The 12,645-nt window shown below is 35.0% G+C and overlaps 1 protein-coding gene across 12 annotated transcripts in view; it reads left to right on the top strand.

Moving 5' to 3' along the window:
• The window catches only part of LARP1B (La ribonucleoprotein 1B), a 130,027-nt gene extending 121,702 nt beyond the window's left edge, over positions 1-8,325 (top strand). For 5 of the 12 annotated variants that reach the window (XM_038564667.1, XM_038564671.1, XM_038564670.1 and 2 more), the window contains 3 exons: positions 3,987-4,096; positions 4,804-4,931; positions 7,061-7,402. In XM_038564667.1, coding sequence (XP_038420595.1) covers positions 3,987-4,096; positions 4,804-4,931; positions 7,061-7,306 — 484 coding nt within the window. In that variant the 3' untranslated portion in view covers positions 7,307-7,402. Of the gene's footprint in view, positions 1-264; positions 329-3,986; positions 4,097-4,803; positions 4,932-7,060 lie in introns of those variants that run through there. The other 7 variants (XM_038564672.1, XM_038564666.1, XR_005373936.1 and 4 more) reach the window with 4 other exon arrangements.
• The last annotated feature ends 4,320 nt before the right edge of the window (positions 8,326-12,645 follow it).

The raw sequence follows: 12,645 nt of genomic DNA, 5'->3' as shown, positions 1-12,645 counted from the left end.
TCAAGATGTTAGATCAGGCTGCAGCCTCTGAAGACTTGACTTAGGCTGGAGGATCCTCTTCAAGCCTATTCACATGACTGTTGGCAGAAAGCTTTAGTTCTTCACCACATAGGCTTCCCGGTGGGCATTTAACAACATGACTTCATCCAGAGCAAATGATCTAAGAAAGTTGGAGAACTTCCAAGAGGAATCCTTGATGTCTTATATAACCTGTGCTTGCAAGTAACATACCATCACTTCTGCAATATTGTATTATTCACACAGACCAACCCTGGTACCGTACCTGATAGGAGGAGACTACCCAAGGTTGTGAATATCAGGAGGTAGGATTATTTGGAACCACCTTGGGGGCTGGCACAAAGGCCAAAAGAAATCTGAAAGAGCCACTAGAGACCTCCCTTGCAAATTCACAAATACTTAGAGCCAAACTAGTTGTTAAGATGCCTGAAACCAAGAACAAATAAGGCCTCTCATGATATGTCCAGACTCATCTATCAAATCTCATTTTTTTCCTGCTAGTGTGCTCTAGTCTTCTAGGCAACAGTGGTGCAGAACACGTTCTCTGAATGACCCAAGCTCTATCCTCTAGATTTTTCTATATATTCTCATCTCTGCTTATTCTTCTCTTCTTCCTCCTTCTGCTTTGCTAACTCATTCTTTTCATCCAGGTTAAACCTTACTTCTTTGAAAAATGTTCAGGAGAAGTTTTGAGAGTGTCTATATGGTAGAGTTGAGACCAGACTAAAAGGATGAGAAGGAACATGAAGTGGGCTCATGCAAACTATTTATTCCTGGAAAATGAGAGAAAGGAAGAAGAAATGGAAAGAAGAAAAAAAAGATAATTTTACACTCCTTGTTTACTCAAATTTACCATTCTTTAAGTTGTAAAAAATGGATTCTACTTATAAATCTTAAATAAGAATATACTGTTAATCAGATATTGTAATCTTTGAGAGGAATACAAGATGCTAGAAATAAATTTTTCTAGAAAAAAATTACATTTTCCCTAATTTGTATAAAAATAAAGACTAATTCTCATCCAGAATGTTTATCTTGATTGGGAATGACAGATACATAGTATGTTTACCTCTATTTCTCTCTCTTCTGTTATTACATCTCTAATCAATCCCAGCACTGTTACATGTTCTTGAATTCAGATTTATAGTCTTACCAAAGTTTTAATAGCTGCTTCCAGTTTACCAGAGTTGGCACAAAAGGCAAAATTTGCTATTTCTGATTTTGATATTCTCATACAAAGTATGATGTGCTAATGGGATGTGCAACCCATTAGTGGGTTGTGAAGTCAATATAGTAGTTTGGAAAATATCATACTGACAACATACAGTAAGGCTAAATTTTTCATACTTAATACATAAATGCATTTAAGAATTGTTTGCAAAACATGTATATGCTTGTATATACACACATACTGTGTTGACTTAGTAACCAGATAAAATATTTTTCTTACTATTGGACTTGGAAAAAATTGAAAGTCATTGTTCTAATTAATTTTAGCATATTTTGTCTTTTTAAAAACAATTTCAATTTGTTCTTTGACTTTGTAATAACTTTTCTGATATGCCCATGGCTGTCCAAGGCTAGGTTGGGAGTTTTTCTGTGTTCCTATAGTCATCTGTGTATGTTTCTAGTAGCTTTTGAACACATAATTTTGGGTATGTTTCTGCAGTGTTCATGACTAGCCTGGATTAGCTGTTCCTTAGCACAGTAGTTAAGCATCTGAAGGCTTTGAAATCAGACCTAAATTTGAATCCCAGCCTGTTAACTTACTGTGATCTTGGCAAGATATTATTCCCAATATGCTTAAGGTCATTTATCTATAAAGTGGAGGAAATTATGGTAACTATCCTCATAGGGTTATTGTGAAGATTAAACAAAACAGAACCTGTAAAGGTCTTAACATACTACCTGATACACAGTAAGTGTTCAATAAATTGCTGTTGTTATTAGGAAGAAGATCAATACTAAATCTATCCATTGACTAAACTTAAGCAATAAGGTAGTTTCAAGAAAGAAGGAGAGAAATAACCTTTATCATGTATCTTCAATGTGTCAGCTGTGGTCTAAATGCTTTACAAATACTATGTCATCTATTCTTAAAAAGTAGGATATCATTATTCCCATTTTCAGGGATATAATTACAGTCCTAGAATTCAAATACAGTTCTGCTTCTCAGCCTTTATGTTTTCACTCATCTAAGCTGTCTCATAATGAGAGGTAAATGAATAAATAACAACTGAGAGGCTGGCTATTTGCCCCTGATCTTCACTCTAGCAGTTAGGCTGCATAGTTGGGTTGTTATTAATGTCATACTTTTGGTCTTTGGAATTGGTTTACTAAAAAGTAAGACTAAAAATCCAAATATTGTAGTAGTCTATTGGCCTTTACCAATATAAACTAATATATAACTAATATCAATATAATATCCCATAAAAGAAGTATCAAGGTGATTTGTCATTGCTGAGCTGGTGTTCTTTAGTCTTTAGTCCCCTCAGCCTTCAGTCATACAAGCTCAAAGAATAGCATCACTAATGGCTTCCAAAGCAAAGAGCTCAGGTCAGTGTGTGGGTGTATAGTTAGTAGTCCTACAGCTCTCTTGGTGGCTTGCCAAGAAACCTATTTATTCTTCTGGACAGACCATCACTTTCCATCTTGAAAATAAACTAGCTACAGAAGACACACACGCACCTTCGTGTGAATAAAAGCCAGATAAAATTATGTAACCAGTAATGTCAAGAAAGACTACCAGAAATTGTATTCTTTATTCCTGTAAGGCACCCAGAACAACTTAAGCATTCTGAAGAATCTTTTGATTTTGACATGTTTTAGTTTAGTAAGCTAGACATGGTCGTTTTACTGCTGTCTTGTTGACTTTGTTCATTCTCATGGGTTCTACTCATCACAATTAATTTAAAGGTTGAGCCCATATAGTTTGCTAATCCCCCGTCCAAAATCTGTCTTGGGTCCTCTAGGTAGTTACAGAAGAATAGAAGGGAAATTTGTTTTCTGATATATATAGTAATTAAAATTATTTTAGCAAAATATCTTTTATGAAATATACTTTATGGGACACTTGGGTGGCTCAGCAGTTGAGCATCTTCCTTTGGCCCAGGGTGTGATCCTGGAGTCCCTGGATTGAGTCCCGCATTGGGCTCCTAGCATGGAGCCTGCTTCTCTCTCTGCCTATGTCTCTACCTCTCTCTCTCTCTGTGTCTCTCATGAATAAATAAAATCTTTTAAAAAAGTATACTTTAATAACTAAAATAGGGAAGATCTGGGCAGCCATGGTGGCGCAGTGGTTTAGCGCCGCCTGCAGCCCAGGGTGTGATCCTGGAGACCCTGGATCGAGTCCCACGTCGGGCTCTCTCTGTATGATGCCTGCTTCTCCTCTGCCTTTCTCTCTCTGTCTCTATGGATAAATAAATCTTTTAAAAAAATAAAATAAAATAGGGAAGATCTATGAGGAGCCATTGTTAGGTTTGTCATTTGTAGTTGAATGGATCAACCACACATAGGGTCTGGGGCACAAGAGTATAGTCTTTATATTTCTTGACTGAAGATTGTGTTCAAAAGTATTTAAAACCATGCACAAACACACCATTATAAACCTTGGTTTGGGAAAACTCAAATATTCCCAGTATCACTAAATCTTTTCAACATTTCTTCACAAATACCAAGGAGAGGGCTCTGTCTAAAGGAGCCATAGTGTAGTTGTCCATGGGCTGCCTCTCAATTTGCAGGTTCCCAGTATACTTCCATCAGATGCTGTGGTTGAGTGAACAAAAATAGCAAAGCCATCTATGGATTACTAAATAACCACTTAAACTAAAAAAAAAAACAAAAACCCTGCACACATTTAAGCCTTTGCGGGGGAGGGGCTTATTTATATCATGTTTGCTTCTATCTATGAAATGTTTGCATTGCCATAGCAAAATTTTTACTATAAACCTTCTATTTCCTCTCTACAGGTATGGATTAGAATGTCTGTTCAGGTTTTATAGTTATGGACTGGAAAAAAAATTCAGACAAGAAATTTTTAAAGATTTCCAAGAAGAAACCAAAAAAGACTACGAATCTGGTAAAACAAAACAAAACCAAAAAAACCAATGATCTTATTCTATTTGGAAATTGCAAACCTGAGTCACTAAATAAAAGGAGTTCATAACTGTTTTCTTCAGAGTAGGTCATTTAAGATCTTCAGGCCACTATTAGGGTTCTTGTTGAAGGATGGGGCACCATATAGTAAGATCATTCCTGTGAGGTGTTGGAAAATAACCACACCCAAGTGTTTCCTTTATGGCGTAGTATTTTGCCATTTTTCCCTTGACAAACGTGATAATACTCACTGATGTTCCACTGCATGAAAATTCTTTGAAACATCAGCAAATATGCTTGGAAAGATGGAATAGTACAGTGGGTAACAGTGCAAGCTTTAGGCGAAATCCATATGTAGGTCTGAATCCCATTTTCACCACTTGGTAGCTGTGTGACCTTGGTTAAGTCACTTTACTGTTAGCCTCAGTTTACTCATCAGTAATATACATAAGAGCACCTACATTACAGGTTTATATATGGTTCAAATTAGTTTAAAATATAAAAACCATTTAATACCTCATATAACAAATGCTTACTACTAAATGTTGCTGCCATTATTACAATGTCTTATTCTCAAAATCTAGATATAATATATGCTGGAAGATAAATGGTTAATTGCTGGTAGGCTCATGTTCAATATGAATTGTTTTTAAATTTTTGTATAATGTGTATATTTTTCTTTGTTACTAGGTCAGCTGTATGGATTAGAAAAGTTTTGGGCTTACCTAAAATATTCTCAATCTAAGACACAGTCTATTGACCCAAAACTTCAGGAATACCTCTGTAGCTTTAAGAGGTTAGAAGACTTCCGCATTGATGTAAGTTTTAAGTCCTTTCTTCTATAGTCTTTTTATTACCTTCATATTTTGAGTTATCACGACTTTCTTTACTTTCACAATTTTTATTTTTTTAACTTTTTATTTTGAAATTGTAATTTTCTAGTTTTGAAATTAAACTTTAAAACAGGTGCAGGGCAGCCCAGGTGGCTCAGCAGTTTAGCACTGCCTTCAGCCCAGGGCGTGATCCTGGAGACCCGGGATCGAGTCCCACACAGGCTCCCTGCATGGAGCCTGCTCCTCCCTCTGCCTGTGTCTCTGCCTCTCTCTCTGTGTGTCTCTCATGAATAAATAAATAAAATATTTTTAAAATAATAAAACATGTGCAAAAATTCCCATTTACTCTGTTTACCCAGATTTCCCAAATGTTAACATCTTATGTAACCACAGTACAATTGTCAGTTCACTTTAATTTTGATATACCCCTATAATTAAACATTTTGTAGATTTAGTGACTTTGATGTGGATATATTAGTAATTTCTCACTAACAATTCAAAAATTTTTCACTTTCTATGTACTTTTATCCTTTACTTTCATAATATGTGCTGATATAACATGGATTTAGGTTTCTCTCCACATAATAAAATTAAGATAAGAATGTCATGTCATGTTATGTTAAATATAGAGACAGAAGAGTAAGCCTTAAACAATTTGATTTCAAGAGTAAGAGGAAAGAATTAAAGAATGAGATGAAAATAAGAAAAAGGAAAAGAAAGAAAAATAAGAGTCAAAAGAACAGAAAAGAGAGAGGTGAAAGGAATGCTAGGTCCATCTCTGGTTAGTATTGTAATTTGTTTGTGTTATATTTTGTGTAAATAGTCTTGATAGCCCAGGAACAGAATTAATAGAAGTGCCTGTCTCTGGAATCAAGATGTTTCTAGAGTGGCCTCGCCATTTCTGTCACAAAGACATCCTTACTCTATAAATAGTGACTTTTACCCTTTTACCCTATCTGAACAGAAGTTAAGAATTCAGGCCTCTGCTTTTAAATACAGTGGAAGATTGGAAAAAGGAGGCTACGGTCTTAACTTGTTTTCAGATGAAAATAGTCTGGTGGTTATAGTTGTGGACTCCCAAGTCTGGAAAGACCTTGCAACTGGAAAGTCCTTACAAGCTGACTGTTTCTGAGTGCAGAATACATTTTCACTGCCTACCCTGTCCTTGCTTGCAATCTGAGAGGATTTGGGAGCTTAATGGATATTTATTTGAAAATGTTTAAAATTAGTACCATCAATAATGCTTTTCATTCTCCTTATCCTAGAAATCCTAGATAAACCTTCAGACTCACTAAAGATATTTGACTTGGTATCTCTTTTCTCTCTCTGCTGCTTTCATTTATTTGTTAAACTATCATTCAAACAAGTCTAGGATAAGAGTTTAGGGTTGGAAGGGATTAGAGTTATAAGTGCTTTGCAGTTGAGAAGTTGAAAAAAGAAGGAAAATAGCCTCTTTGAAACATTTTCTTGGAGGCAGGGAACCCAGCCTTATATTTATGCCCTGAATGCAGCTCAAGCCCTAAAACATACAAGAATCTTAGTAAACATGTTAACTGGGGACGTGATCCTGGGGACCCAGGACTGAGTCCCACATCAGGCTCCCTGCATGGAGCCTGCTTCTCCCTCTGCCTGTGTCTTGGCCTTTCTCTCTCTCTCTCTCTCTTTCATCAATCAATAAATAAAATCTTCTAAAAAAAAAAAAATGTTGGACAGCCTGGTGGCTCAGTGGTTTGGCACCTGCCTTTGGCCCAGGGCGTGATCCTGGAGACCCAGGATCGAGTCCTACGTCGGGCTCCCTGCATGGAGCCTGCTTCTCCCTCTGCCTGTGTCTCTGCCTCTCTCTCTCTCTCTCTCTCATTCGCTGTGTGTCTCTCATGAATAAATAAATAAAATCTTTTTTTAAAAAAATGTTAATTGAAAGAATGAACAAATATAGGTAAGGTGATTTAGTTGAGAAAATTTAATACCTTGAATTGCTGTGAAGTTTTTGTTATAGTAATAGAATCTACTGAAATGCCAACATAGTTTCCATCTTTTTGAAAAAGTCTGACCTTAGATTTTGAGGGCAGGGAAAACAGTAAAATTGTCACTATATTGTCTTTCACATTTTGCAGCCCCCGATTAGTGAGGAATTTGGAAGAAAAAGACATTCATCTACTTCTGGTGAGGACAGTAGTCGTCATAGACTTCCATCTAATTCCTCTGCAAAGCCACCAAATGCTGCTAAGCCTACATCTGCTAATCAGCTTCAGGTCCCAATAAACTGTCCCAGAAGGAATACTTCCCAGGAGTCCAGTGACAATTCACACCAGAACAGTGCTGCCTCAGTCTCAACAGATGGTGAAATGCCTGAGAAATAGACTCTTACAAAAGTTGTTTGCCCTTGAAATCAACATTTACATCAGTATTTATTTGGGGAAAATCTTCTGATGTTTGATTGTGATAATCACAAAAAAGAAAAAGGAAGAAAAGCGGTAGCATTTTTTTCTAACAAGATAAATTCTGAAAACTCATTTTCCCTGATGTCATGAGCAAGGATAGTTTTGGTGACCTTTTAGAGAGATCCTCTAGTAATGTATTTTGGTCTCAGTATTTCTTTTTCAAAGCAATTGTTTATAAGAACAGCATTCCTTAAATATATAGAAAAACAATGCAAGGAATGCCTAAACATTTCAGCTCATACTTCTTAAAGAAGATATCGTATGTTGTATTCATCTCTTCTATAGAGCTTTCCTAAAGAATCCAATTACCCTGTTATCAATTCATATTTGAACTTATCAAAAACAAAGGAAGATTACGTATATATTTTTTAAATTCAAAAAAAAATACATTTGCTCTTCTTTTAGACCAATAGCTTAAGGAAATTTTTTTTTTAACCAAACTAGAACTGTATTGCAGTTAAATTGAAGTATGAAATATGTGCACTTTGGATGCTGGGTTTGGCTTTTTTCCTTCTCTAGTCATACCTCATGATTTCCGTAGTTATTGTTGTGCTAGTGTGGAATGTTCTGAATTGACATCAGCTGGTTACATATTAGAAGAGATTTACTTTTTGTGGCTCTATAATAAACATGCACAAGTAATTGAAAACTGGGTTGGGATTGGTTAGGAATTTTGTTCTAAATCAATTAAATCTTGCCCTGTTTCTAATGCATCTTCTGTTTGTACATTTGCAGGTGGGTATGACAGGTAGTGAGATTATCTTCAGTTTAAAAGTAGTATTTGGTTTTTCCTTTTTGTTTCTTTTAGTTTTGTTTTATGCTCATGTTTTCAAGAGTTATAGCAAATTGATTTCTGATTTTTATTGCTCTTGCAACTGATGTAAATGATAGTTTCAGTTTTTGTGGTAATTAAAAAATAAAGCACTTATTCTAAATTATTGGAATTGATTTTTAATTATTTTGTTTAGAATATAGTTGAAAGCTGTAATATTCAAATTCTGCTAGTAGAAGACTATTATATTTTGTGAAGGAAGTTCCAGTTATAAATTTATCCATTTATATTTACCACATGTATTTTCTTGGCAGAGCAGCTAGTTTAATACACTAAATTATTATTTTCTCTTTGATGTCTTGTTCTTATGGGATGACAACATCGAAATACATACAATCTTTGGATAAATGGACTATTAATCAGGAAAAAAGATTTTCATTAGTTGTTACCCATGCATAAGTGATAATCTATAGTTTAATATTTGGGGGTCATTTTGATGTGGTAATTTTAAGAAATAGTCAAATTTGAATATTTAGAAAATAAATTTTACTTAGAGATGTTGAGAAAAGAATGCAAAACAAGGGATTAGAATAATAAATTTCTAGATGTTTTCTTAAGTGGATATGTAGTTCTGGCTTTTCACTGAGAAGTTTCCAAATCATACTTACTAGCTTTAATGCGGTTTCTTGAAATGATCTAAAAAATTTTCTCAGTATCCTTTTTGTATTGAACACATACATCTGAAACCTGTGTTTAAGATTTCTACTCACCTAAATATGCAAGTGTAAATTTGATTTGAAAATTGTATATTTTATATGAAAATACGGTAATCAAGAGTTTTGTGATATGTAATAATTAGAAATTTTATCATTATTTTGATTATAAAAGTAATACATGTAACTGAGGGATTTAGAAAAGCACAAAGAAGAAAATAAAGTACCTTTTTAAAAAAGAAAAAACCAAAATTGGTATCATGCTATACATACAGTGTTATAACCTGCTTTTCCACATACTAAAGGTGAGCATTTACCGATGTCATTAATATTTCTACACTAGGACTTTTACAAGTTACATAATATTCCAGCATATACTTCACATCACATCATAGTTTATACTCATCTGTTGAATTTTAGCATGTGGCCGAGTTTAAGCTGTTAAACACCAATTTAATCATATCCCTACAGATAGATCTTTGTGTATAAATCAAATCAGAATTGGAGGGAAGTTCATAATATGCCACTTCACTTTTATGAAAGATTTACATTGTATAGTAATGGTTTTTGTTGTTAAAGTGAAAACCTCTTTGGAGGTCTTTTACTAAAAACAGGTATTAAGGTAGTCTTTTGTGAAAGCAAAGTGGTGCAATGAGGACTTGATACTTTTTAAGAAGTGGGGAGGATACTTCTTTTTAAGTCATTTCAGCTTATGAAAGATTTCTTAAGAACACTACTTGGGGGCAGCCCCGGTGGCGCAGCGGTTTAGTGCCGCCTGCAGCCCAGGGCGTTATCCTGGCGACCTGGGATCGAGTCCCGCATCGGGCTCCCTGCATGGAGACTGCTTCTCCCTCTGCCTGTGTCTCTGCCTCTCTCTCTAGCTATGTCTCTATGAATAAATAAAATCTTAAAAAAAAAAAAAAAGGAACACTACTAGGGATACCTGGGTGGCTCAGTGGTTGAGCATCTACCTTGACTTAAGTTGTGATCCCCCCAGGCCCTGGGATCGAGTCCCACATCAGGTTCCCCACAGGGAGCCTGCTTCTCCCTCTGCCTGTGTCTCTGCCTCTCTCTCTCTCTCTGTCTCTCATGAATAAATACATAAATAATAAAAAATTTAAAGCCACACTCTACTTCAGGCAGAGTCTTGAGTGGCTCAGTCAGTTAAGTGACTGTCTTCCACTCAGGTCATGACCCCCAGGTCCTGGGATGGAGTGAGCCTCCCTGCTCAGTGGGGAATCGGTTTCTCCCTCTCCTTCTGCCCCTTCCTACACTTGTTCTCTATCTCTCTCTCAAATAAATATATAAGTAAAACCTTTTTAAGAAAGAACACTCTACTTCCAGATAGCAGGGGAAACCTGTGTTGCTAGTATAAATTCCTAGGAGTTGAAATTCCAAGTAAACATGTATTCCCATTTAACACTCAGAATGGTTGCACAGTTTATATTTCCCCAACAGCACCTGCTTTCCTACATCTTCACCAACACTGGTTATTATAAATCTTTCTCTTTGATAGATTGAGACACAAAAAATACTATTTTAATGTTATTAACGTCATTTAAATGAGGATACTAATGAGTGGTAATTTTTATTATTAACCATATTATTTATAGATGGCTTGATCATATCCTTTATGTCTTCCTTCTGTGATTATCTTTTTCTGATTGATTCATAGAGCTTTTTTGCTTATCAAAAACATTAGTCCTTTGCTTTCTAATATTGTTTCTGTACATTTGACATGGTATGTATATTTTTTTGGTAAAATTTTTAAAAAATTAACTCCTTAAATTTTAACTGTAAAATTCAAGCAAAAGAAGCATTATTATTCAATGAAAACACAATCTACTATACATCTAAATAGCCCTATCCAAAATTTATGTAAGTCTTTAGGAACCTTAGATGCTTCCTTATGATTTTGTAGTTTTCAGTTTTATAAGTAAAAAAAGGCAATGTTAATATTATTTAAATCCACACTACTTATTTTTTAAAGAAATAGGTGAGGTCATATTTAGAATTCTTTATTCTAAGTACAAGGAAGAAAGTCATGTTTTAAAATCCATATTTTAGATTTTAAAATAGATTTTATGTTTTAAACCTGTTTTGCCAGTTTGGGACTCCACTCTGACATTTCTCCTTGACTTCTTTCTCTGATATGCTCCTCCTTTCCATTATATTAAATGATGTTACCACTTTCCTTTCTGTGCTTAAATTTTGTCTTTCAATTAATTTTTTAGTTCTTATGAAACTGCTTATTTTTATTGCATAGGAGACTGATCCAATAGAGAATAATACCTAATTATATCACCACTAGATGGCAGAATGGAATAAGTCAAATCTAGTCTTTCCACAGAAGTGTGTGCGTGTGTGTGTGTGTGTGTGTGTGTGTGAGAGAGAACTCTCCATCTTGTGGTGACATATAATTAAATCAATTACTCTTGCATTCCTAATAGTCCTATGTGTCTCAACAACTCATGATTACCTTGTTAGGGCAATGCCAAACTGTGCTTAGTTATTAGTAAATAAATATAGTTAACATTTAAGATTTGTGTATTGTTAAAGATAAAAATACTATTGCTTTGTGTTTTTGTCCTTTTAAAGTTGGAAATGCTTCATTAGTGTTATGTCTGATTAAATCTCAAGATGTAAACAAGAAAATTGTAAGATACGTATGTTTAATTGTCTGGCTAACCTAAGCAGTACAATTAAATCACACAGCAAGTTAGGGAATTGATCCTGCCTGAAACATGAAAAAATTAGATGTTACTCTTATAACTAGAGCAAATTGTTATCACACAGCTAGTTGAATTGCAGAGCAAGAATTTGAGCTTAAGTTTGGCTCTAGACTCCAAGCTCTTCATCTTAACCAGACTTTTTTTTTTTTTTTTTTAACCTACTGAAGCACCATTTAATAGAGTGCTATATGGTAGCTCCTCTTTTGGGAGAAAATCATGATTAGGGAACAATATCATTTATGCACTTAAATGTTTTCTCAGAACAATATCATTTATGCACTTAAATGTTTTCTCAGAATTAGGTATGGTAAATAAAAACTAAACTGAACATTTTATCCAGAACATGATTCTAAATTTTATATTACCTTAGGGTTATTGTCAACTAACAATACTACAGTGTTCTTAGATAATGGTATGTTAGTCATGATGGAAATATGCCACACAATTAATTACAGGAAGCACCTCTGGCTTATTACTTTACCAGTTTTCTTAATTCTATACAATGAGTTTTTTTTTTTAACGTGGCCAATTAAGACATGATTTCATTAATAGAATGGTTTCTACCAATGTACTATACATATCTGCTTCAGTAAAAAAAAAAAAAAAAAAAAAAAAAAAAAAAGCAGAATGTGCTCTTTGTTGTTTTTAATTTAGGTAGTATTCCAGGTCTACAAAATTGAATAACTTTCTCAATGTATTGTGAGGTGTTTTTTGTTTTGTTTTGTTTTTATTTATTTGAGAAAATGTGCACGCACAAGCTCACACCCTCAAGTAAGAGCACCAGCGAGGGGAGGGGCAGAGGAACAAGCAGACTCCCTGCTGAGCAGGGAACTCCATCCCAGTTGCCCTGAGGTCATGACCTGATGCTTGAGTCACTGAGCCACCCAGGAGCCCACTCAGTGTGTTTTAAGATACGTTAGACTTGGGGCACCCGGGTGGCTCAGTCCATTAAGTGTCTGCCTTCAGCTTAGGTCATGATCCTGGAGTCTCTCAGTAGAGCTCAGCATCAGGCTCCCTGCGCAGTTCAAAGTCTGCTTCTCC

Source organism: Canis lupus, chromosome 19 (genome assembly GCF_011100685.1).
Source record: "Canis lupus familiaris isolate Mischka breed German Shepherd chromosome 19, alternate assembly UU_Cfam_GSD_1.0, whole genome shotgun sequence".
NCBI classification, from domain to species: domain Eukaryota; kingdom Metazoa; phylum Chordata; class Mammalia; order Carnivora; family Canidae; genus Canis; species Canis lupus.
The sequence above is the reverse complement of the archived record's forward strand: the minus strand, read 5'-3'. Positions and strand labels throughout refer to the sequence as shown.